Source organism: Mauremys reevesii, linkage group 4 (assembly GCF_016161935.1).
Source record: "Mauremys reevesii isolate NIE-2019 linkage group 4, ASM1616193v1, whole genome shotgun sequence".
Classification (NCBI taxonomy): domain Eukaryota; kingdom Metazoa; phylum Chordata; order Testudines; family Geoemydidae; genus Mauremys; species Mauremys reevesii.
In genome coordinates this window covers 61,201,351-61,228,017 of record NC_052626.1, presented here as the reverse complement: position 1 = coordinate 61,228,017, position 26,667 = coordinate 61,201,351, and the positions used below count along the sequence as shown (strand labels likewise).

The 26,667-nt window shown below is 44.4% G+C and overlaps 1 protein-coding gene across 3 annotated transcripts in view; it reads left to right on the top strand.

Annotated features, from left to right (window-relative positions):
• RPAP1 (RNA polymerase II associated protein 1) overlaps positions 1 to 26,269 on the top strand; it is a 53,909-nt gene extending 27,640 nt beyond the window's left edge. For all 3 annotated transcript variants that reach the window (XM_039537961.1, XM_039537962.1, XM_039537963.1), the window contains 15 exons: positions 747 to 914; positions 3,764 to 3,940; positions 6,473 to 6,607; positions 6,806 to 6,985; positions 9,258 to 9,415; positions 10,485 to 10,661; positions 13,836 to 14,037; positions 16,603 to 16,712; positions 17,557 to 17,752; positions 18,950 to 19,099; positions 19,596 to 19,738; positions 21,337 to 22,141; positions 24,266 to 24,442; positions 24,832 to 24,888; positions 25,755 to 26,269. In XM_039537961.1, coding sequence (XP_039393895.1) covers positions 747 to 914; positions 3,764 to 3,940; positions 6,473 to 6,607; positions 6,806 to 6,985; positions 9,258 to 9,415; positions 10,485 to 10,661; positions 13,836 to 14,037; positions 16,603 to 16,712; positions 17,557 to 17,752; positions 18,950 to 19,099; positions 19,596 to 19,738; positions 21,337 to 22,141; positions 24,266 to 24,442; positions 24,832 to 24,888; positions 25,755 to 25,913 — 2,994 coding nt within the window. In that variant the 3' untranslated portion in view covers positions 25,914 to 26,269. The remainder of the gene's footprint in view (positions 1 to 746; positions 915 to 3,763; positions 3,941 to 6,472; positions 6,608 to 6,805; positions 6,986 to 9,257; positions 9,416 to 10,484; positions 10,662 to 13,835; positions 14,038 to 16,602; positions 16,713 to 17,556; positions 17,753 to 18,949; positions 19,100 to 19,595; positions 19,739 to 21,336; positions 22,142 to 24,265; positions 24,443 to 24,831; positions 24,889 to 25,754) is intronic.
• The last annotated feature ends 398 nt before the right edge of the window (positions 26,270 to 26,667 follow it).

The following is a 26,667-nucleotide window of genomic DNA, read 5'->3' as shown; positions in this document are numbered from 1 at the left end:
GTCATAGGGATACTTTCTCATGCTTAAATAGGAAAGGCGTTGTGATCCCTCAAACTAAGTGTGAAATGTCAGCAAATGGTGGAATGGCATGAGGAATGTGGGACCACTCCCCTCTAGTGGAGATACAAAAGGAGTATTTTGGGGGGGATGTGGCTTATGAAGCTGCCATCAGTCTGGTGTTCATGATGTGCCATGGCAGCACGACCTTCCTCATGGATCTCCGTGTGTTTGTAGTGTAATTGCTCATGTATATTTATCCAGTCGGGGCATTTTGATAACCCTCCTATGCAGAGAGGGGAGTAGAGGGGAAGGTTCAAAAGAAGCCATGGCAGGTTGTTAGTTGAAAACATTCCCAAAGTGCACAGCATGGTGGGTATCTAAACTGAATATGACCCTACTGAATTTCTCTGCATCTTGCATGTCCATTGGAGTCCAGGATGACTGCTGGATTCCCTTTTTAATTGGTTCTAAAGTCTCCTTGTGGGCAACTGCTAGGGTCATTCTGGAGTTAATTAGCTTTGGATTAAATAGTGTGAAATTGTGTTGCCACTATGTAATGTTCCAGCCTTGCTGTGCAGCTCCCGCTGGACAGGGTGCTCCATCGTTGTCACTGACCAAACACAGCCCTCTTAGCTGCTTTACATTTAACATAGGCAACAGTAAGTGTGGTGCATGTTAACACACACCTGGCTTTAATGGGGTGACCCTGTTGTTGATGCTGAGGTTGTGGATGGCATTTCTTTCAGGCCAAGGCTGGGGAGTTTGCCTCCTCCCTGAAGGGTAGTGTCCTGCGCTTGCTGCTCGATGCTGGATTCCTCTTCTTGTTGCGCTTTTCCTTGGATGATACGGTGGATAATGTCATTGCGGCATCTGTCCGGGCTCTCCATGCACTGCTGGTGTCCCCTGAAGATGAGGTGAGAGAGTGGTGCTGGGTGTAATACCGATTAGGGTGTGGGAATCAGAAGGAAGGGGCCTATTAAGTCATTTGGACCAAGCCATATGGTGGTCAATGTCACATTATTCTCCACAGAACACTGTTTTCATACTTGATTCAGTCTCGCTATAAGCAATGGGGCTTCCACCACTCCTTTTCCTTGGCCTAATTACTCTAATAGATCTGACTATTCAGAATTTGTTCCTGCTGTTCAGACTAACTCTGCTTTGCCCTAAATTCATGTCAGGGCTGCTGAACTTCTCTCCTTTTCTGGTGTTCATGTACACTGTGTTATTTCACAGCCCCGTTTTCAAGCTAAATGTATCTAGTTCTTTTAATCTGACCTCTTACATCAGTGGTTTCCAGCCCTTTATTGTGGTGCCTCCCTTCCAGCCAGTGGACTGGCTGCTGGATGCTCTCCCCCTCATGCCTTAACCCAGCACAGTTGCTGCTCTCACTCCATTCATCTGTTTATTTTCTCTGGTTCCCTCTCCTGGGCCCTTTTGCTCTGTTTTCTTGGTCTTGTTTCTCATTCTTTCCTGCCTTTGTCCCCCTTTCACCAGAAGACTACAGGGTTTTTTTTGCGCTGTAGATATCATTGATAACCCTCTGGGGTAAAGACCCACATGCCCTCCTGGCTGGGCTTACCCTGCAGAAGGAGCATGGGTGAGCCCTGCTGCCTGAATCTGCAGCCTTTTGACCAGGCGCTGCTCCCCTAGGGGGGCTGCAGTAGGACTGCCATTGAAGTAGGCAAGGAAAGCAGGTAGCTTTCAAGCAGTCCCCCGCAACTTCCTCCAATCACAGGAGCGTAGTCACAGTGGGGAAAGTGAGGGTCATGTAGCTTTCTCTTTCATAGAATGTCAGGGTTGGAAGGGACCTCAGGAGGTCATCTAGTCCAACCCCCTGCTCAAAGCAGGACCAATCCCCAGACAGATTTTTGCCCCAGATCCCTAAATGGCTCCCTGAAGGATTGAACTCACAACCCTGGGTTTAGCAGGCCAATGCTCAAACCACTGAGCTATCCCTCCCACCTACTGTTTCTTTCCTCTGCTCTGTCATCCCTTGGTCTGATTACGCTCTCCTGGGTGGGCCCTGCCCCCTGCATTGGAAGCAGTGCTATAAACCAATCCAGCCTCTCAATGATTTTTTTTCTCTGACTCCCTTTTGAATTGTCTGCATGTTTCTGGTAACTAGGTGCCCAGAGCAAAATGTAGTAGTCAAGGTGCTCTCTGCTGGAGCCATAAAAGAAGGAATATTGCCGCCTTGACTTCTGGTATGATGTCTTTGCATATGCAAATCCAGAAACTCTACCAACAATTGCACTATAAAGGCATCTGTCTGTGTTATGATTTCTCATTTTGAACATCCTCAGTGTGTCACTCATGTTATCAGGCTTCGGAGGGTGGCTCCAGACCTACGAAGAAAGGATGGTCTTTTGTGTAGAGCTCTAGACTGGGCATCTGCCATCATGTCCTTGGCTCTGCCACAGACCTGTGGCGTGATCTTTGACAAGTCTCACAGACTCAGTCTGCCTTTGTCAAATCTGGATAAACAATACTGCCTTGTCTACCAGGGATGTTTGGAGGCTCCATTTATTAATAATTATCAAGCACTCTGAGATCATTAGCTGGAAGATAATTTACATGTGCAAAGAACTTGTTATCCAAGGGGAATGCTCCACAAATATGTCATCATTAACTTGTCTCACCTTCATCTGTGCATGACCTCACTCTTGAGGAGTACTCCAGCTTTTCCAGGTGTGCTAGGTTTCTGCCTAGTTAAGGGTCTGTTAATACATCTGTTATCTCTGTTATAATTTCAGGTCTTTATCATTCTAGCTAAATCTTCCCTTCATCCATAAATTAGGTCTTGCCTAAGGGAGGTAACTTATTTCTTATTAATTATTTGAAGACTGAAATAATCTATCTAGAGCTTTTTAACTTCTAGGTTTACAAGAGTGGATCCCAATTTCAGGGTTTCCAGCTGGAATCCCAGCCTTCTGTCTGAGCCCTTGACGTCACAGTTTTCCCTTCATCTTGTCAGCATTGCTTTTTGTGCCTAATAATAGTTCAAACTTCTATAGCACCTTTCATCCGAGATTGTTCAAGAACTTTACAAGCATTAGCTAATTCGCACCACACCTTTGTTTTACTGATTGGCAGACCAAGTGATATGAGTTTAAAGGGACTCTGTCAAGTAGTTTGAAGCCTCAAATTTAGTTTTCGTTTAAAAAAATAAGTTTTTCTGCAGTTAAAAATATTCATGGGAAAACAGGTCTGGCTGGTTGGAAACATTTCTCTGAAGTGGTGGAAGCTCAAATAGTTACAGCCTTGTTCTAGAGCAGAAGAACCTGAATGTGAAATGGGATAGAAACAAAAGTAAAGCTGTCTAGTCTATATGTTCATTGCCCAGGCTGAGAAAGGTGCACAAAGTAAACAAAGTTTAATGTAGAAGAAAATAGATAACTCTTATTTTAACATACGTTTTAACTCGAATGCCTAAGTGACCCATTTGAGGTCAACAGTGAGCCAGCGGTTGAAACCAGAATAGAACCCAAGAATCTCACCTTCCAGGTAACCACTAGATAACTGTTACTACCCATCCTGCATATCTGTTTAGAATGCTTTTGTCTCAGTGGAATTTGGACCAGTCTGAGCTTGGCATCCTCCCCTGGTCCCGTTAGCTTAGACTTAGGCTTTGTGAATACACCATGGTTTCTTGTTCCCATTTTGGGCTGCACTGGCTTGTATTCAAAAGCATTTTTAAAATGCTTCCCTTTCCACCCTCCCTTTGCTATAATTTACATATGTGCTTTTCTTTTCCTTACAGGAGTATCTTGACCAGACTTTCTCATGGTACCAGGGGATGGCTGTGTTCCCCTTCACCCCCAACAGTGAAGAGGAGGAGGACGAGGAAGAATTGACTTTAATGGAAAAAACACGAGGGAAAAAATCAAAGGTTGAAAACAAGCCAGATCCAGATGTGGCCCGGTATGATGTCATAAAGGTAAACCCATAGCTATGTCTGGAATCTCGCCAGCAAAACCATATCTGCATGAAGGCTGTATGTGCTGTTAAAGCTAGCTAGACGGACCTGTACATTGAAATTCCAATGTGATTTCTGGAACATTGGTGACCTTGATGTCACCATCATTTATGGCATGTCACCTAAGTGAGACCACCTAATAATTCATTCACCTCCCTCTTATACTTGCGTCTTGCAATTAAACCCTTATAACTTTAATGTGAATTCTCCATGCACTTCTCTTCATCCCTGTCCTACTGATATGAGACCTAGAAACACAGTCATTTTTGTTATCTCAGAGCCAACCTTCTAGGTAATGATAGCATGGCCACAAGATGTTAGCGACAACCTTAATCCAAAAATGAGCCCAGGAGAAACAGGCTGATGACATTAAAGGAAATGCTGTTTGCAATCCAACAGTTACAAAATAATAAAGTACCTGGTCTTAACAATATTTCATCAAAACTGCTCAAGAGTGGAGGTCCAGCTTTTAATTGTCTTGAAAGTTTGGGAAACCAGTCACATTCCAGAAGATTGGAAAAAGGGCTGCTTCATCCCCTTTTAAAAAAAGGACAGCAGTCAGCTTGTACAAAATGAGAGACAACCAGTGTGGTTTCCGTACAGGTCAATCCATGCTATATATGCTTTGTGGAATGTTATTGACAAACGACTAGAGTGACAAGAGGAAGTTCGGATTGTGTTTATAGACTCTGTGGCCATTCTTAACTCAGTGCATCGATCAGCACTGAGGGTACGGCTATGCTAGTATGGGATGCCTGAGGTTTTAGTGTGCCTAGTGGTGGAGTTGTACCACAGTATGTTTAGAGGTTTGAGTGTCAACAGTTGTATAGTTTGATTTTTCGGTAGAATCAGGGATGTGCCAGGTGTGTGTTCACTCCCCAGTGTTATTTACTGTTCTAATAGACTGTCTGATGACAAAGCTGGTTGAGGCCAAAGTAGGAGGTCTGAAATTTTAAAGATTCATCTTTAGAAGATCTCGTATGTGGATGATGTTGCCTTACATGGAGAGAGTACTGGCCAACTACAGTTAATGCTGAAAGAGCTGCGAAAAACTCTGGATTTAAGACCAATGGTGATAAAACCAAAGCTATGCATGCCTCCTATAAAACAGAAATGAATGACCTGCCGATACTTTATGTAGATGGCAGTGACATTGAATGGTTAAATTGTTTTATCTATCCGAGTTGTCGGTTGATAGCAGGAGGTTCTATAGCCAAAGAAGTCATACGTTTGATTGGTCTTGTCAGTGGCATTTTAGCATCTTCAGAGGTCTGCTTGGCTGGATGCATGTCTTTGTGATAACTAAGATAGGAGTGTTCAACATGATACTGATGACAACTGATGAGCAGAAACATGGCTGTTAAAAATAGCTGAGGAGAGGAAATTAAACTGTTTTCAGTGCCAAAAATTACGGCAGCTTCTTAACATCTGTTGATTTGATTTTTGTAACAAACTAGGAGATACTTAGACAATCCCAGCAAGTTGCAGACTTGCACTAGTTGGGAACAAGACGACTGCAGTGGTAGGGTCATGTCCAATGTGCGTAAGATGGTGGTATGCTTTTACAGAACATTTATAGAGCTGCGGTCACAAGAAGTAGAGCATGAGGGTGACCGTGAATGAGGTTGGAAGGTGCAATTTTGAGGGATTTAAGAAGTCTGCATCCTCCCATACTGACTCTTACCAAAGGAAGATGAGTTGCAAGGGACCTTTCAAGATACAAGTCCATTCTATGCACCTCCATATGAATCTGCTGCTTCTTTGAAATTCAGTTCCCTCTATTTTTATTGCAAGTGCATTTTATATGAAATGCTAGAACAGATCGCCAAGATGTTACCAAAAACAGGAGTAGTAAATCCACATGTTTTTAGAAATGCCTGCTTTCCAGGTCCAAAAATGAATAAATGTCATTGAACTTCAGATTCTGTTCCTGCCTTTGACACTGACTCTGATCTCCCACTGTTTAACCCTAAAAAGGTCACTTAATCTTTCTGTGCCTCAGTTTTCCTACCTATAAAATGGGATTAACTGTCCATTCTCAGTTTCTGGTACTGGCCATTGCCAGAGACAGGATACTGGACAAGAAGGGGATCAATGGCCAGTCTCAGCTGTGTCAAAAAAAGGTGGGAGAACCTGTACAGGCACATTATTTCATAATTGTTATGGTGGAAATGTCTTCCTATCCCCCATCAGTCTGTAGTTGGCTTATGTGCTGAAGCACGTGGGTTTGAATCCCTTGTGCACTGGTCTGATCCCATATGGAAGTCCAGTTGCTCTTTCTCTCTCTATCCCAACTTATACTTGTTTGTCTTCACACTGGCTGCTCTTAGCGGAGAGTTCTCCCTTTAAAACAAAGGATGGTTTTAAATCCTGTTCTTATAAATAGACGCCTATTTCACAGGACTTTCTATCCAGCAGCTGTAGCATGAACATTGTGTGTAGAGCTAATGTTAGGAATGTGATGGGTTTGTTTTTGTTTTCTTTGTCTTGCAGGGGCTTCTGAAGACACAGTTTCTTCATCGACTGAGGTACATCCTTGAGGTGGTGCGACCAGTCCCTGCTGTAGTTCTGGACATCTTGGATATTCTCACCCGGGTAGCAAGGCACTCCTCTGAAGCATGCAGTCAGGTACCCACCTATGCAGAAGGTTAGAGAGAAGGGGGCGACGGGTGAGGAGGGGGAACGGTGAGGAAGAAGATGGAGAAATGGAGAGGGGATAGGGTGACTGTTGGTATTGTTGTGCTACTTGCTCCTGCTGACAATCAAACTGCCGGAGTTGCTTTCCTGCCCTGAGAGTCAATGTCTATGTTGTTTGCTTTTGTACAGCTCCTGGCCTGTCCTCGGCTGATTGAGACCATCGTTAGAGAGTTTCTCCCTATTCAGTGGGATCCCCGGGTAGCTGAACCAGGCCACTTGCTCACCAGCCTCCATGGCGTTGCGTGTGCCACCGCCATGAAGTTAATCAGAGTCCTGGCATCTGGGGGAAGGAATGCAACAGCCAGACTGGTAAGCAGTATGATTCAGCATGGCCTTTCTGCTCACAAGGGGCAGAAGTGGAAGCACTGGTTTAATATGCCTTGTTTTCTAAATAAAGGGAGGGAATTAACTAGGGATGGGTCTGAGCTGTAGAGTTGGACCCAGAGTTCATGTGGAGGGAAGGTTGGATCTGGGTTCTGATTTGGATCCATCTCTGGAATGAAGAAAAGCAGCTAGCTTCCAAACACTTAAATATTAGCAGTGTAACTCCCAGCCCCTCCATCTCTGAGTCTCTCAGTTGTATGCTGCCAAATGCATATGTTCTACATAATTTCATTGACTGTTAAGAGATGTCTCTGAAGGTCAGACAATCCTCATAGGAGGCCAAGAGTGTGTGTGTGGGGACGTGTGTTGGGTCCATCTCTGTGTCCCACCCAAGAAGGTACCAGGTGCTTTCTCGCATTCCCCCTTGAGTCCATTACTTAATGAAACCACATAAAGAGGATGAAGGGGACTGGATACTCGGCAGGTAATCTGCCTTCAGAAATAGTCATTCTTCTCTTATGCTATCCCTGCCTATTAAACTGATGACCTCACTTCCAACAACCAATCAGAAAACAAATGAAGTCAGTTATGCAAGGTAGCATGTGAAGTCAGCATGGCTGGCAGGTACCCATCATAATACAGCAGGCACCTCTTGGAGTTTTCAATTCTGTATTTATAGAGGCTCCTAGTAGATTGAGATCCAAGAAACTAAATTAAAACCTGAATGTTTCCAAAAGAGCAAGAGCCCATTATCAAATAAAGCACCTGAACAGACACGAGATACCCCATTTTGAAAGAGGAAAATCTATTGAACAAGCACCAAATATCAAAAAGTAGGTCACTCTTTTATATTAAGGTTTCATTTATAAATGGCTTATAAAGGATTAGTAGGCTTTTAATAAAAGGTTAATCAGTTGTTATAGAATGTTAGAGTCCCACAGTGGGTTGCTTATGCCATCTATAACATGTTTGTAACATCTATTGATCATTTATTAACCCCTTATAAATGGAGCCTTAATGTAACACAAACTAAACCGATAGCTTTGAATGTTACAATGAGCTGTGTGATTATAAAGGGGAGTTTAGAATGGGTTGAATTAAAATTAGCATTGCACTCATTAAATGAATAAGAAACTGGCTAACTGATAGGTCTCAAAATGTAATTGTAAACAGGGAACCATCATAGAATGAGGTATTCCTAATGGGGTTCCACAGGGATCGGTTGTTGGCCCTATGCTTTTTAACATTTTGATCAGTGACCTGGGAAAAACCACAAAATAATCACTGAGAATATTTGCAGATGACACACACATTGAGGGAGTGGGAAATAATGAAGAGGACAGGCCACTGATACAGAGTGATCTACATCACTGTATGGTAACCTGGGCACAAGCAAACAATGTGTGTTTTAATATTGCTAAATGTAAATGTATACATCTAGGAACCAAGATTGGGGGCCATCTTTACAGAATGGGGGACCTATCCCAAGAAGCAGTGACTCTGAAAAAGATTTTGAGATCATGGTGGATAATCAGCTGAATGTGAGCTCCCAGTGTGCCTCTGTGGAGTAATGCAGTCCTTGGATATGTAAATGGGCAAATCAAGTAAGAGCAGAGAGGTTATTTTACCTTTGTATTTGGCACTGGTGCATCTGCTCGAATACTGTGTCCAGTTCTGGTGCCTGCAATTCAAAGAGGATGTTGATAAATTGGAGAGGGTACAGAAGAGGCCTGAGAAAGATCAAAGGATTAGAAAACGTGCCTTATAGTGACAGACTCAAGGAAGTGGATCTATTTATCTTAAAAAGGAGATTAATGGGTAATTTGATTACAGTCTGTAACTACGTAGGTGAGGAACAAATATTTGATGATGGACTCTTCAATCAAGCAGAGAAAGGTATAACGTGGTCCTGTGGCTGGAAGTTGAAACTAGACAAATTCAGACTGGTAATGAGGCATACATTTTTAATGGTGAGGGTAATTAACCATCGAACCAGAGTGTCTTGGTAGATTCCCCATCACCAATAACTTTTAAATCAAGATTGCATGTTTTTTGAAAAGGTCTCTCTCAGAATTATTTTGGGGAAGTTCTATGGCTTCTGTTATATGGGACATCAGACTAGATGATCACAATAGTCCCTTATGCCTTTTGAATCTATGAATGGAGGCTGAAGCTGTCTCAGTGCATGAGGCTCTAGTGATAAGACCCAAAGACGAGACACATCTTACTACTTTATTTGTCTGCTTCTTCTTTCCAGCTTAATAAATTTGAGCTGAAGAGTCGACTGAGTCGGTTTATAGCTGAAGATCCCCAGGACCTGCCTCTGCGCAGGGAGGAAGCCATAAGGCTGAGTACTGAGGCTTTCCGGCTGTGGGCTGTGGCTGCTGGCTACGGTCAGTCCTGTGATCTCTACAGGTATGGCCCAAACCTGGAGAAATGGGGACTCAGTGTCTGTGTAATGAAGAAATGAGCTGCCTGTTCCACAGCAGGTAATTGCAGGGATCTGTGGAGCCTCCCCAGGGTGCTGTAAAACCTAGCTTCTATTAATTTCTCTGTTGTGACCTCAACTTCTTCCGTCCTTTCATGATCTCCCTCGTTTAAATGAGTATTAGCACCAGCATTGTGCTGCTCCTTCTCCACACGACAAGAAATTCCCACTCTCCCAACAGTTCACAACTGGATTCAGCTCTTGCATGTAACATGGGTGGCCTATGCATTCATTACCTCCAGGCTCAGTTGTTGCAACACACCTAGGAATGAACCCGACATCTGTAAGAAAGCTCTGAATGGTCCAACAAGCAGCAGCCTGCCTGCTAAATGACACAGGCCAATGCAAATTGGTGCTCTGCTGACTGCATTCTGCTCTCAGTCCACTAGAGGGTCAAATTCTCTGTCCTTGTACCTGACCTTCAAGGTCGTTAGTAGGCTGGGTCCAGGCTACCTCAGGGATCAACTCTTCCTCTTCATCTACAATCTTCTTCTGATAACTGTGCTATCGTGCAGCCCACAGGAATGCAGTTCGTAGGAGTGGAGGACAGAGCTTTTTCAGTGGCAGGGCTTTGCTGTGGAGCTCCCTTTCAGAAGAGATTAGTATAATAGGAAATTTCACGGTCTTCAGGCCCTGGTGGGAGACTTGTTGCTTCATAATAATGCTTCCACAACATCCATCCCCCAATACTCCAAACCGACAGACTAAGATCAGGAAGTTTAGGATTATCTTAAAAAAAAAATCTTAATGCCAAGGCGGAGTGGGGCGAGAAACCGAAGAGGATTCCTTAAAGCTGCATGTCTGTACGTATGTTACTTTGGGCAGGTGATTGAATGTTAGAGCAGTGAGTGTGGTATAAATACTTGGTTATGCTAGGACACTGTCCTATCTATCAGGAAGAGCTTTGCATTAATTGAACATTCCCATTCTGCTGAGCTTGGAATGACATTCTCCTGGTTTTGTTCTTTTACTCATCCTCCCCATCACAAACTGCAGGGATCTCTACCCCGTGCTGGTGAAGATTCTCCAGTCCCTGCCCCACTTGCTTTGTGATTGCCAGGAAAACCCCACATTTCCACTTTCCATCCAGCGAGCTACAGCTGTGATCACCCTGCTGACCCACGTGACTCAAACTGCAGGCTGCACGGCAGAGCTGCAGGCCCGGCTCAGCAGGTAGGCCTGTCACTTTCTGTCAGCTGTGGTTTTAAAAGGGACACTGTCCAGTTCTCTCCAGGGCATTGTGTGCAGTACCATCGCAGAAGCATGGATGTAGAATGGCCTACCCTCCCACTTTGTTTAACCTTCACTTTAGATAGGTCATGTTTGGAGCCTAAAGTATGTGACAGTGTCCTCTTAACAGTCATGTTTTCCAGAGGTACCATCAGTGTGCTCAACAGTGTGTAGTACATAGAAGAAAGCAGGATCCCTGTCCCAAAGATGTTACTGGGTTTTGCAGAAATTCTGCAAAAGGATACATGTTTTGAGAGTAGCTGGAGTAGCTGAAGTAGGTTATCTAGTGCATTGAGTGTGACATAAGGAGGAACAAGACAGTAACTAGAGATGGGGATGTATGTGGAGATTAGAGACAGAGTTGATCTGTCCTGTACCTGGTACTTCTGTGTAATGAAAGTTGTAGTCAACTGAATTTAAAAAGTGCATCATCGAAGCACTTTCCCAGGAACACTAGTTTCTCCCATTGAGGACCTGGTTATTGTCCTCCCATCACTCCACAGGTGAGAGTGCTGCTTATGCATACTGAAGGTCACCTGTGCAGGAGTAGTTAAAAGATAGGAAACAAAGGGTTGGAATAAATGGTCAGTTTTCAGAATGGGGAGAGGTGAATAGTGGTGTCCCCCAGGGGTCTGTACTGGGACCAGTCCTGTTCAACATTATTCATAAATGATTTAGAAAAAAGGGGTAAACAGTGAGGGGACAAAATTTGCAGCTGATATAAAACTACTCAGGATAGTTAAATCCCAGGCACACTGCGAAGAGCTACTAAAGGATCTCTCAAACTGGGCAACAAAATGGCAGATTAAATGTTGATAAATGCAAAGTAATGCATATTGGAAAACATAATCCCAACTATACACATAAAATGATGGGGTCTAAATTAGTTATTACCAATTAAGAAAGAGATCTTGGAGCCATTGTGGATAGTTTTCTGAAAACATCCCCTCAATGTGTAGCAGCAGTCAAAAAAGCTAACAGAACGTTGGGAGTCATTAAGAAGAGAGAAAATATCACATTGCCTCTATATAAATCCATGGTATGCCCACATCTTGAATACTGTGTGCAGATGTGGTTGCCCCATCTCAAAAAAGATGAATTGGAATTGGAAAAGGTTCAGAAAAGGGTAACAAAAATGATTAGAGGTATGGAACGGTTTCCATATGAGGAGAGATTAAGATTGGGACTTTTCAACTTGGAAAAGAGATGACTAAGGGGGATATGATTTGAGATCTATAAAATCATGATTGGTGTGGAGAAAGTAAATAAGGAAGTGTTATTTACTCCTCATAACACAAGAACTAGAGGGCACCAAATAAAATTAATATGCAGCAGATTTAAAACAAACAAAAGGAAGTATTTCTTCATACAATGCACAGTCAACCTTGAGAACTCTTTGCCAGAGGATGTTGTGAAGGCCAAGACTATAACAGGGTTCAAAAAAGAACTAGATAAATTCCGGGAAGATAGGTGCAGCAATGGCTGTTAACCAGGATGGGCAGGGATGGTGTCCTCTAGCTTCTGTTTGCCAGAAGCTGGGAATGAGTGACAGGGAGTGGATCACTTGATGATTACCTGTTCCCTCCGGGGCACCTGGCATTGGCCTGTTGGAAGACAGGATACTGGGCTAGATGGACCTTTGGTCTGACCCAGTATGACTGTTCTTATGTTCTTAAGTGAATTCCCATGGTGGTGCTGGTCAGCTGTAGTTTAAAAAGTAATACCTGAGGACTCGTGAGGGGAAATGGGCATCATTAATAAAGCAGCGTTTGGTCCTCCATAAATTGCCACTCAAATAAACCTATTCCATGGTGGTTTTGTTTTTAATGAAAAGCAAGTTTTTTATGTCTCTTTTGGATTCCCTTTGATTGCTCCCTGTAAGGGTTAGAGATTCAGCTGCAACAGCTTGCATTAGTGTATGTGAGAACCAGGCACTTGATGAGCAGTAACAAAGTGAAACTGACCTGCCTCATTTTATTGTCCAAATCTGTGATTCTCAACTTACTTACCATTGTGGGATGCATCCACTACTATCTCTATGGCCCTGAGGATGTTACATGGGCCGCAGCTCTTTGCTGATTGGGCCACAAGCAGCCCGCAGGCCACAGGTTGAGAATCACTGGTCCAAACTGAGTGAGGTGCAGAAAGTGAATGGTGGAAAGCAAATTAAATTTTAGAAATTCCTTCACCTTTCAGAATCTGAGTGACAGAGAGATGTGAGAAAAAGGTATATGAATTTTAACTTGACAATGACATGAGTATTCTTGTTTGCAAATTCCATAGGGATAAAACACCTCATTTCAAGACCATATCAAAGTTCCTCAGGGGGAATGAGCTAAACCTTTTACTACATTCCTCACCACTGCTACTCATCTGCCTCCTGCCCATCTCAATTTTTTGCAATGAGTATTGTTCCATGAGCTGGCAATGCATTCTGCTGTGTGTATTCTCCACAGCTCTCCCTTATTTGACTGAATACCAGACTATTACTGTCTATCTCCTTCCCCTTATTTCTATGAGGATGAGTGGGAGTAAATAGCTAAATCTCATAGTGGAAAAAAATTAATAATGGGTTCCCCCAGGGAATCAATATTGAGTCCAGTGTCTCATAGCGGAAGAGTAGACAGCGAAGTAGTAGAATTTCCTGAAGGTGGTTGGTTGGAAGAGAGCCAGGAGCTCCAGAATGATCTATCCAAATTGGGTGATTGGGTCAGCACGGCAGATAAATTTAAAGTAGATAAGTAGAAGGGAATGCAGGTAGGGGCAGTAGGATTGGGTGAGAATATTAACACATACTGGTACGTTCTGAATTAGCTGGAGCCCCTTAAGAGAGATCTGAAGTTGTTACAGATTATTCCACGAAGGCATCTGCTCAAGGCACACCAGCAGTTAAAAAGCTGCTAGTAAAGGGGCAGACACACACAATGCCGGCACTGTGTACATCCATGAAGCAGATTGGGCAGGTTTGTGGTGGCTCTGAGCTGGTACCTTTCCATAGTATCTGCCAGTCTTTAAGACTGCACATAACTGGAAAGTCTATTTTTAGCTGTGATGGTTCAAAGATAAGATTCTTGCTGAGAAATTCCCCTTTGCCATCATTCTTCTGTTACATTGCAGCAGTGGCCCAGGAGATGGAGAGCAGATTCCTCCTCCACCAGTCACCTGGAATCAGGTGTCAGGCCTGAGACCCTTCCTGGAGACCAATCTGAGGAGGTCTGTCCAGGAAATATCCCGGCTGGAGACCTGGCAAGCTCTCCAGCCTCTTACAACAACATACATCATCTACTTGGGGGTTTACTACAGCGTTTGCAGCCAACAGGTAAGGCCTGTTAAAGAGCCAGGACATCCTTCATTGTTACCTGCCTGTGTGTTTTCTTCCTAACTCCTGAATTCCAAGCAAGGCTTGAAACGAGAGCAAGTTGGAAGGAAATGTAGCTGACAGCATGTTGAGGACTATACACTGATCGCCAGTCCTTAAATCCAGGTTGGCCAGTCTTTAAGCTGCAGGCAACCATTGGCTGAACTGCCATTATCCTTCACATTCAGCAGTGCCCACAATCCTGTTTGCCCTGTGACTGAGTGTCATCCCATCAGTATTTGGAGAATAGGAACAACGAAGATTAGTGTATTTGCTGCCCAAAGGGCATTTGAGGTAAAGTTCTGTAAAGACAGGGAGAGGAACCCAATAACTGACATGGTGTATGACCATCTTTAAAGTGAATTTTCTGAAACGTGTCAAGCCTCAAAGTACATCAGCCTGACATCTTACATTTATTCACAGAAAATGTATCAGGCAACCACAGTGTAAACATCCTCTGCACTGTCCCGCCAAAAGGCCTCAACCCTGGCCTGGAAGAAATATCTCTTAAGTGTGGGATAATTTGGTATCTCTGGCCATTCAGTCTTTGCTACTGTAGTGCCTGTTCAAGTGGTGTGGAGACTTATCCACTAGGAAGTGGATGGAGACCTTGGAAGCTCACTTCAAATAGGCCACCAAATAGCCAAAAGATGCTAATGACTGTCAGTCACTACAAACTTGGGGCTGCATTTGAATTGGTGGCATTAGTGTTTTTGACATCTCCAGCATTTATTGTCAGACATTTATGCCATCCAGTCCTGGGATATTTAAAAATATTTTTTTTAGACTCTTGAATTCTAATTCTAGATAGAAAGAAAATTGTGTGTAAGACCCTGCCAGTACAAAGATTACTTACCCCCAATAATGTTCTTGTGGTTACATGAGATGAAAAAATATGCAAAACAGTATTTGGCTGGTACGAAAATCTGTCTCTGTTATTGTCACAGTTCACAGCAGTTGCACCTTTATTTTCCCCTTCTGTGGTGTAGCAAGGGCACCTCATCTAGCTCCCCAGACATTCCCTCTCTTGGAGGGAGACATGTCTCTTTCTCCCTTCTGACCAGGTATTTCCAGGCTGCGCAGTCCCCTGACTATACTATGATATCCCCCACAAAAGACAGGCTGCTTATGCAGACTTCTTTTGCCTTCTCTTTAGAGACAGTAGACCGTGTAATTGCTAGTTATCAGTTACCACACAAGCTCTCTATAAGCAAGCACATTTTACTCTTAAGGTAAAAGCATTACAGAGAAAACATACAGAAAACAATAAAAGAACCTATACGCATGCTAATAAGCTTACCACAGATCACTCCAAGAACAAGTCTTCTGACAGGTCAGCAGTGCTTCAAACCCCCGTGCAGGAGTTTTCCTGTAGCTTCAAGTTCGTAAGACCCTTTGCTCAGAATAAGAACCCTCATGACTCGGAGAGTTACTCAGTTATCTGATTTGGGCCTTTGAAGACACCGTGAATAGGTAATCAGCTAAACAATGGTTTTCTGCTCAAGGTGCAGCTTCGAAAGGATGGATTTCAAGGTGGATCATTTGCATTCCCCTGACCCCAAGTGTTTTCTAGGCAATCCACTTCACATGAATTGTCCAAAAAGTCCTTTGAAGTCCCCAGTACTTCCCTGAAATTGCATGAATCCTGTGTTCCTCCTTAAGAAGTTCTATATAGTCCACAATAGTACAAAAATATTTGCATTTTTAATACAGTGGACTCTTCAAATACTTAATTCCATAAGGTTTGTCTGGGATATTGAAGGATATTGTCATATCTGTCTCAGTAGCAATGATACAGTGCTGACTATCATGGCTTCCTTATGCCATGCCCATTAGAAGGCGCAGAACTGAGGTGTGCATCTCCACTTCACTAAATAATCAGCTGAGTCTCTTTCTTGAGAGGGATTTAGTTTGTTCTTTGTGGGGTGACTGCATTCTGGTGAGGTGAAGGAGATGCAAAATTCTCTGCAATGCTTCTTTAATCTCAAGTGTTCCTTCTTGAGGGCAGGAGAAATGGAAAGGTCCCCTAAAGGCCCTCCGTTGGGAATGTAAAATGTTATCATGTGCATTGCTCATCTAGGATGATGTTTGGCCATACTGGGAACTATTCAGCCTCCGTGGCTAAACTGATCTCCTTGTGTGCTGCTGATTCTCTTGAAGTCTTTGATAACACTGCACTAGAGCTACCCACCTTTAAATAACAAGGTAGTTACATTAGCTCTTGTGTTGTAATTGCAGTCCTTCAGTCCTGAAACAGGCAACATAGTTTTGTATCGGTGTGTTTAATGGAAAGGTCAGCACCTTGGGGTCTCTCATTGGTGTAGTGGGAGGCTTATCCACCTGTAGCAACTTACTGTAACCCATGGTATTATCGCTAAGCAAAAATCTGTGTGTATAGGGCAAAGAGCTATTTTAAACAAAAGGTGGGTGGTGGGGGTAGAAATCTAGCTGTCTCTTCCCCAAGAATAGTTTGTTCACTTCATTTGAATGTCTTCAGATATGCCCTTTTTTCAATGATTTCTGCAGCCGTCACTCAATCCAATTGACTGCCTGGAGGAAGTAGAGCGTTTGACATCTGAGGTGCTGCTGCCTCTCCTCAGCCAGCCTGCCATGCACAGAATGTGGGATCTGCTCAGGTAAAACCACTGTAAGCCAGACTGCTGCTACAGCTTGAGAAGTTAGGTGCAGTCTCATTTCTGACCTGTTTGAGCAACAGTGCAGGGAGAGGCGCAGTTGTGTGACTGAGAACATTTCTTATAAAAATAAAGAAACCCCCTAGCATGTGCCTTGAATATTTGAAAAGTGTAGTTTTAAGAGCGTTACAAATTCCTACTCTGCTGAAAGTGCAGAGCTTAGCAATTCTGTGTCATGAGTATACCCTTGTGATCCATTAGTTTGGAAGGTGGGTGATGTGCAAACAGCCTTCTTAAACAAAATTCTACGATGAAGATTTATTTTAAAGGAATGAGAGAATGCTGAAGCGCTCACTTCTTGCACACCAGAGATGTGTGAGGAGGCACTCTGAAAAATCCAGCATATTTTCCAATTCCTGTGTTCTAGGTAGGGGCTGGCTTCCTCAGTCTTTGTGGGTAGGATTTTCTTTGGCAATCTGGATCACGCTTACCTATGGAAAAATGTTAGTCTGTTTGGGTACCTATGGCTAGTAGTGCTGAATGCACAACATAAGAGATGCGGTTTTGTGCTCTGTGTTCCTGGACCCTGTGAACAGTTCAGCAAAAGATTGGAATCCATTAGAACCAACATGTTACATTATTTGGCATTGCAGTACTGCCTAACAGCTCCAATTAATGCCCCATATTGCTGGGTATTGTACATGCACGCAATCCCTGGGATACTCCATTTGGCTACAGTTTATTGTATGGGTGTTTCTGAGATGTGGGATTCTATCTGCAACTTACTACCAAAGCTGTCAGTGAAATGAGTGCCCATGACTTGATCTCCCTGTCTCTCTTCACACAGGCCGTGCTCTGCTCTATGCAATCCCCTGTCTTGTTGCCCAGCACCAGAGTCTGTCCCCAGCATTGTGTCTTTGAGTTGCACTGGAGGGAAACCCCAGATGAGTTTAGTTGGCTCCAAGTCACCCTTCCCCTTCCTCACTGCCCTCCTCTTCCTCATCAACAACGTCATCCATATCCATAAAGGGCTGGTCAGCAAGGTGAGTAGTGGCTTCTGGCTATGAATGCTGAATAAGCGATAGCCCAGCAAGGGGTAGGAACTGCACATGTAATTCAAGGGTAATAGTGTAAGGTAACTTATGCTGAACAATAGTTTCTTTTTGCTGAAGAGAAAACAAAGTAGTTAGTGGCAAGGAGTCCCCTCTCTATTCAGATCCTGTGAGACGACACCTCAAATAGCATGTTCAGTCGTGGGATCCTCAGTACCCGAAGGACTTAGAGATGCTGGAAATAACTTAGCGAAAAAATGATCACAGTGCTCAAAGGATTGATTTATAGGAAAAGATCAGAACAGATAAACATTTGTAGTTCAGCTAAGTGATGGCTAAGGTGCAGGATATACCTGAATATTTGAATAATCTAAACAGTGTGGAGTAGGGGTAGAGAATAATTGTTTAAGGTTGTCAAAGGAGATATAACTGGAGTAAGGGAAGAAATTAAAGAAAGAGACACTTAGGATGGGTATCAAGAAAACCCTTCTTCTAGCTAAGCCACTACATTGTGGAATAATCTCCTTAAAGAAGCAGCAGTTCATGGCCAGAGACATCTAACAGTAGCCTAAAGCACTGGAGAATGTATTGTGTTGAGATTTACTCTATATTAGCTCCCTGGGGATGAACTGTGTGACCTAATAGGTTTCTTCTAACTCTGATTTCCGTTAATGAAAAGATAGTGGCAGTGAGTAAATTCAGATGCATGTGAGCAGGTGATGACATCCCCCAAACCATACTCCTGTACTTTGCTGGAGAGAAAATGATGGTACAGGCCCACCTCAAATCTGCTTTCTGGTCTTCTGCTCAAGTGACTTTGCAGCTGCATCCTCCTCGTATAGCAACAGAAGCCATGTAAACCATTATGCTGATTTTCCCCATGTGCCTTCTTTTGAAGTACTGTGGGATCTGGTACAGATGATTCTGATGCTCATACAAGGAGGCCTAGTTGTGATTGGATGCATGCAAGGTAAAGAAGTTAAAAGACTGGCAATCTCTGAAGTAGAGCCTCTTTCTGCAGTGGAGAGGAGGGAAGTTTCATCAGGTCATCCGAGTGCATATGAATACCCTTGTCTGAAGTAGCCTACAGCTATTCTCTGTGGGGGACGAGGTGGCAGATACGGGAGAGGATTCTCTCCCTGAGTGAGGTGTTGTTGATGGTATTTGCCTCCATTTCTGGTTCTACAGTACACCTCTGTGCTAGACTTCAAAGGTCTGAAGGACTATCTGCTCCAGAGCTGGCCCACCGGACCTCCCTCCATAACCTCTTCATCTACCTGGATCCTGCGGCATGAATACCATCTGCAATACTTTGTGCTAGCCTTGGCTCAGAAAATGGTAACCCCCTCAGCACCTTAATCATTCTTACCCCGACAACTAGCCTCGCCCTTGGCTCCCTTACCAGTTAACATACCAGGCAGGCAACTAATTATTGAATCATCTGGTCTTTGTCTTGCCTCTGACGGCCCAACTCACCTACTAGCCAAAAGTATCATCGTTTTACAGTTACTTATACAGAGCCTTAGATCCCAAATCACTTTGCAGACTGTAACTACAGGAATCCTTTCACCCATTATTGAAAGGCAGCTGCCTCTGGACTTGAACATAGAGGCTGTTTTATTAATGTACAGAAACACTACCTAAAGGTCTAGGACAAAAAGGGAAGGAAAACTATCTCCATATGAAAACTGTCTGTTCCCGTGCTCTGACTCAACATCTAATTGATGTTCCACTGATGCCCCCGGGCCAGCTAACTGCCCCCTGACTCATTGTAACTGCCTCCTTGAGACGCGCTGCAACGTTCTCATCTGTTGGGTTTTTGTTTCCTGTGCAGGCAGGTATTTGTCCGGATTACGCCCAGCATGCCTCGCTCCATCACTGTGTTGCCATGGCATTGTTAAGCCGTCTGTTGCCAGGGAGTGAGCATCTGGCTCATGAGCTCCTTTTGGGTCTCGCCTTTAATCCAGAATTCATTCCGTAAGCTTTGCATTTTTTCCCTTAAGAACCTCATTCCTGCCTGTAGTTGGGATGTGGGAAATATCTTGGAAAAGAAGGGGGAAAAAATGGATTTTTACATTTGATCGTAGTTATGATTTTCTGCCTTTATGGGTGTGACTACAGTGCAGTTTAAAAGCCCACAGCCCGTGCCAGCTGACTCCAGCTAAGGGGCTGTTGAATTGCAGTGTACACATTCAGGCTTGGCCTGGCACCCAATCTCTAGGTGGGAAGGTCCCAGAGCTTGGGCTACAGCCCAAGCCCAAACAGCCTTAGCCTGATCCCCACGAGCCCAAGTTGGCTGTCAGGGAGTAGCCCCGGATGTCTAACTGCAGTGTAGACATGTATGGCCTGAGTGAAGACAAACACTGAAGTGTGTTCCTCTGCAGTGGGGCCTGATGGTGAAGGCTGGAGGCATGACCTTCAGGTTTCTCCCCAGCACACTGGTAATGAGAGAGACATGATGGTTTGCTTTCCCCCTCCTCTTAGTGGCAGGTGTCCTTCCATGCCCATCTAGTGGTCTCACCTTCCTTACAGCAGCGAGGCACCAATGCAGAGTCAAGATTTGGTAAGATCTGTGAAGCAGATGGAAATCTTGCCCACTACTGTTCTCTGCCCCCCATTGGAAGACCTTTCTAAATCTCCCTTTCATCCTTAATGTTTAGCTGCCTGCACAGTTTGCTCCAGTATGGTAAAGCTGAAGGTTTAAGAGGTAACCACAGATATTTTCTACCTCAAACTAGTGGAGACTGAGCATCACAGATGTGAGGCTTTCAGTGTTTGGCAGTGGGGACAGTTGAACCTTGTATTGCTTCTGAGTGTCTCCTTGTAGCTTGCTGTGGAGCAATGGTACATCCCTGGAAGAGGCTGGATGAAACCCACCTTAAAAATACTTCGGATTTCTCCGGTTCTTTTTGTGTTCAAAGTGCTTTACAAACACTATCTAATCCTCCACAACAGCCTTCCCAGTAGTCTCCATCTAACAGTTAAGGAAGCTGTAGTTGGAATCAGGTACTGATCTGAGATTAGACCTTGGGGAGGGGGCGGAGGGTTGATTTATCTGTCCTGTAGTCTAAGCACAAGAGCACATCTCTCTCTCTCAATCCCTTATCAAAGCCAGCTGCAAAACGAGCAGAGTATTGCCCTGTCAATGCAAATGGAACTCCTGCGGTGTGTGTTTTCTCACATCAGTGCCCTGACAGCACCGTGTAGCCAAGCGTGTTATCTCTCTAGACAGATAACACCTGCTGGCACGTCATCCGGCACTGCAAGTTTCCAAAGATCATTGCTTCCCTTAAGAGTAGCAAGAAGTCTACCGGTGTGTGTGTTTCTTTATGGCAATGGGCTGTGCTCTTGCCAGCTGAGAGCGTGTGATCTTCCTCACAGCAACGCCCTGCCAATGGCATCTGGGATGCCAGAAGTGTCATGTCATGCTAGCTGGGAGCCATAGATGGGTTCAGTGATGTTGGGTACTCCATTGTTCCTGACTTTAGAAAGGAAATATAGAGGCGCACAGTCTGATTTTTGTGTGCACACGGGCAGGGGCTAAGTACCAATATTTGTTTGTCTTTATTTTACAGAGAAGGGAAAACTGGAGGGCCAGAAGCAGCTGATTTCTCCGATATCCTACATCTGGGCACAAGCATAAAGCTGGCACAGCCTGGCTCAGTGGCTGCAGGTTTCCCCAAACCCCGCCGCGGTGTGTTGCTGGGAGAATCATACCAGCATCTCCCTTTCATTCGTGCCTGTTACCTCTCTCAGTTTGTTCACTTGGAGCCTGCTCTTGCCCGTTCCCAGGTAGCCTACCAAGGGCGAACTTACCTCATCCAATCGTTGCTGCTTCCTGAAGTCAAAGGGCCCATCCTACCTTCTGATTGGCCATTCCTTCCTCTTATCAGCCTCTACAACAAAGTGACCGGTGCAGAGACACGGGGGGCTGTACTGAACACTCTTCCACCTGATCTAGTGAACACTGTGACCCGGAATCTGCAGTGGGTCCTGCTCCTGGAAACGTGGCGTGCCAGAGTACTTCAGAACATCCCAGCTGCTGCCAAACTGGCACGGCTTATGTGTGTGTTCCTCACAGGTGGTGACCTGTTCCTGGAAGGACCTGTTCATTGCTACACAGCTGCCCTTCTCGCTCTCTATTGCCAACCCAAGGTCCTGGACTCCCTGGAATTGGATGCTCCTCTCCCTGGCTTGGCATCATTCCATGACCTCTATATAAGTGTCCTGGAGCAGTTTGAAGGAGTCTCCTTCGGTGACCCCCTTTTTGGAGCCTTTGTTCTCCTCCCTTTGCAGAGGCGGTTCAGCGTTCAGCTGCGGCTGGCAGTTTTCGGGGAACATGTGAGCACCTTGAGAGCCCTGGGAGTGCCACTCAAACAGGTAACCTCTAGGCACGCTACTTGGCAGTCACTTTATTCCCCAAACTGGGATATTGTCACTATCATTATTCTTCCCTTTCTGCATTGGGCAGTCTAGCTGTCTCTTTCCTGTGTGGCAGTTACACTCTCTTAGTTGGCAAGTTTCGTTCCTGCTGAAGAAATCCAATATGTAGAACATTAAATGTCACATGGACTGAAGGTGATATTCCTTCAGTTCAGGGCTATTGTAGCAGTTGCCGGTGGTGCCTGCTGTAGTCAAGGTCCTTGGTACTCTCTGCCAAACTGAACCTAACCTCAAGGTGGGTGGAGGGCTGGTTCCTGGATTCTGTGGCACTCTGTTGCTGGAGTGCTGGAAATTCTGCAGCAACTTCAGTTAAATAACCAAATCAGAGGTTTTTACCGAATTCAGTGGGAAATTGAATAATACAACCTACATAGAAGGTTGCATTAATACAATACAACCTGTATTAATTTCAGTGTATTTTACACTCTGTATATCTTCGGTATATTATATGCCACAGATTTTTCTATTGACAACTCCACTTCTATGATTAAGTTTATTGAGGGCTGATGGAGGTTTTAGCCACTAGGGAGGGATTGTTTGGGGCTTACAGCAATGGGGAGGAGCTGGAAAGGTGTTAGGATTGTGGCCTGAGCACACACGCTGGTTCTTTTAATAAAATGATTAGGAGTGCAATAGCAACATGTTGGCATGTAAGTTGTCATCCATTTTAAATGGAGGCTTTAATTTTGGAGCACAATGCTATGTCTGGCATGGATTCAACAGCCACAAAACTATGGAATACAGGGGCTTCTGACTAGCAAAGGTTACAGAAAAATTTCAATTCTGATCCCTTGTTTTCATATGCTCATACATTTATGGAGCATTAAATATTTAGGTTGATATTTTCCATGCTTTGTCACTGCTCGAAAGTTAATTTTGTTTTGGAAAGTTTGAACAAAATCCCTCCTTTTTTTAAGTTATAGGAGAGTGGTGGAAAAAATACTTTAAACAAGGGGAAAAATTCCAGTGACACTGTTGCCACAACAAAGACTGAAGTTTGAAACTTGGCACGGACACCCTTTCTGTCAGTGAGGACTGTTGCCTTTACTTGATTTAAAAAGTAATTGGAATTGATTTAACAGAGATGACCCTCCTAACCCTGCATAGTTGAGGAAAATCAGCTGAAAATTATATTTTCGAAGACCCTAGGAAGTTAGGTCAAGAAGCTTTGTTAATGCTTTTTTAAGGTGGACAGTTAAGTCAGGAAATGCAAAGTTGAAGCTTCCAACAGTAGTGTAGACTCTTCCCCATTGTCTGCTTGCCCCTTTCTGGTTAGATGCATCTATCAATGTATTAACTCACTGGTACATTAGCGGGATGCAGTGATGCTAGAGTGACTCTCCTTCATAACTTGAATGTGCTTCACCTGCCAGCTGGGGGGGAGGAATAGCTCAGTGGTTTGAGCATTGGCCTGCTAAACCCAGGGTTGTGAGTTCAATCCTTGAGGGGGTCATTTAGGGATCTGGGGCAAAAATTGGTCCTGCTAGTGAAGGCAGGGGGCTGGACTTGATGACCTTTCAAGGTCCCTTCCAGTTCTAGGAGATTGGTATGTCTCCAATTATTACCATATTACCTTTATATTACCTATTAGCTCCTCGCTGTTTCATTCACTTTCCCTGAGCATAAAGGCAACCAAAATTTTGTATCCAATAGAATGTTCTTCAGCCTAGCAGGCAAAGGTATAACATGATCCAATAGCTGGAACTTGAAGCTAATGAATTCAGGCTGGATATAAGGAATACATTTTTAACAGTGAAGTTAATTAACCATTGAAACAACTGGAATTGTGCTGGATTCTCCATCCCTGGCAATTTTTAAATCAAGACTGGATGTTTTTCTAAAAGACCTGCTCTAGGAATTATTTTGGGGAAGTTCTATGGCCCGTCTTAGACACAAGGTCAGACTAAATTATCACAATGGCCCTTTCTCCTCTTGGAATCTGACTATTTTGTCTGTAAGCAGAGGAGGTATTTGAGGACGCTCTGCATAGGAGCTTTTCCTGTCGGTCAGTGACACAAACCCTTCGGGAAGGGTGATGGTGCTGTTTTGGCTTTATTGCAGTTTCCTGTGCCGCTGGAGCGGTACACCTTGCCTCCCGAGGACAACCTGAACCTCTTGAGACAGTATTTCCGAACACTGGTCACTGGTGCGCTGCGTCATGCCTGGTGCCCTGTTCTTTATGCTGTGGCTGTGGCTCATGTGAATAGCTTCATTTTCTCTCAAGATAGCACAACAGAGGTATGTCACGGATAATCTTGGGGTTCAGCTACAGGGCTAGGAGCTGGGCAGTCCATGCTCGTGGTCCCTTGCTCTATGCACTAGATTGCTCCTCTCTATTATATAATGCATGAGGCCTGAGAGTTGAAGTTCCAAGAGGCAAGAGTAGAGTTTCAGCTGTGGCAATTTGAGAGCGACCCTATTGACCCCACTGCCTCCAAAATCTTCCTCGCTTGAGGAAGGAGAGGAGAGGTGGGGTGGGGCCGGGCCGGGTCACAGCTACTGCATATTCAGCTGTTCTGCTCTAGAACAAATTGTTGTCTGATGCAGCATAATAGGCAGGACTCCCTCAGGAGTGCTGCACCGTCTGAAGTGCTGCGTTGAGCTGAGCATCTCTCTTTTGCTCCCAGAAGGCTGATGCTGCTCGGAAAAGTATGCTGCGGAAGACCTGGCTGTTGGTGGATGAGGTAGGCTCCTCGGCACCCAGCTCTTGTACTCAGAGCAGAATTATACTGGTGTTGAATCATCATAGATTCAGCTTTAGCTCTTGGATTCCCCATTTATCCACCCGTGGCAGATTAAATATGAGTCACTGTTGTCTTGAGCAAGTGAAAATTTAGTGACAGGATTTTGGCTTCTAATGCCTAAACCTGAGCTCTGACAGCACTATACTGACCCCTCTACGAATGAATGAATGGCATAGATGCCTTTGGGGAGTGAGATGGGTTTCCTGTTCTCTCATTCCATGAAACTGGCTTGAGCACTATTCTATCTGGATACCTCGAGATCTGAGGGGAGGTTCCATGCTAGCCCAGCCATGAGCAGGGGGTCAGCACAGGTTTTCATGGCCCACTCTCCTCTGCTAACCTTCTAAACTAGACTTATAAAATAAGTTCACATGTTCTTCCCCCTTACCAGAAGTCATCTTTTCAAAGAAACAAAACTTCTTCCTTCTCAGCCCGACTTGTCATGAAGCACCATGCCAGTTCGTGGTGCTATATTTTGTATTACAGAGATGATAAATATATAAAATGTTAGTACCCATTGTCTAAGGTGGGCTCCCTGTGACTCAGTCAGACCCCATCTCTGAGTGCTGATGAGAGCAAGGATGTGGGGTGGGCATGGTGGTTGTATGCAAATGGGGTAACCTCAGGCAAATAGAGCATAGAGGAAGGAAGTGAATCTTCCTCAGAGAGAGCTAACACTCCACAGATTTTTCTCTTGTGTTGGGTGTGGGGTAGTAGTTACATCTGGGCTTCTAGCTGTCGTGAGTGGGTAGAATTTTAGAATCTCACTTCCTCCCACCACGCTTCATGGCTGCTTCTTTCTTCAGGTATTGAAAAAGCATCTTCTCTACTACAAAGTGCCCAACCCAGAGAGCCCGATAGGCGTCGACCTTTATGAGCAGCTCCCTCCCATTCGACTGAAGTACCTGCAAATGGTGACCAAGAAAGAGCCCAAGGAGAACATGCAGATGTCGGATCCAGAATGAAGCATCTCAGCGACAGAAGGACTGAGGGCTGGGAAAGGTCATTTTAGACAAGCTGATGGAAAAAATTTAAGTGAACTCCATGGGGTGCAATGTTGCCTGGGCAACCTTGCCATATTGGCAAAGGGAAAGGCAAATAAACCCTTTCAGCACTGTGGCACATCACATGGCTTCTAAGGATGTGGATGACCTGTACGTGGCCTAGGTATGTCTAGTGCTGGAACATCCTTTTGGATTCTGTCTGACTTGCTGCTGCTTGGGGCTGGAGAGTGCGAAAGAAACATGCCTGTGTAGTGGAATGTGAGTGCAGACTGATTTAATAAACTAAACTAAGTGAAATAAAGTTCAATCCTTTCTGATGGAAGTCTGATTTTCTTAATGTGATTTCCATGGCCATCCCCACTTTCTGAATGCTAGCCTCTCTCTCGCTTTTCTGGATCCTGAGCTTTGCAGGGTTTTATTTATACACTGGCAATATGAGAGAAGGAAGAAGCTGGTTCTGTGGAAGTGTCCTTTTCTCCAGCAGTCTCTCTCAGAAAGTGCTGCATGCACTCAGTAAGCCACACAGTTGTACTGTGTCAAACTTCTAAGGAAGCTATGCTAGAAACCTGGGCTCTGCGCAGATCCTCCTGTGGCGCTCTCTTGAATGGGCTGAGAGAAGCTTTTTCTCCCCTTATTTTTTAATCTTACTAGATTTAACAAAATTATCTCTCTGCAGGACAAGATGTTTAGCAGCTTCTACCACTCCCCATAAGAA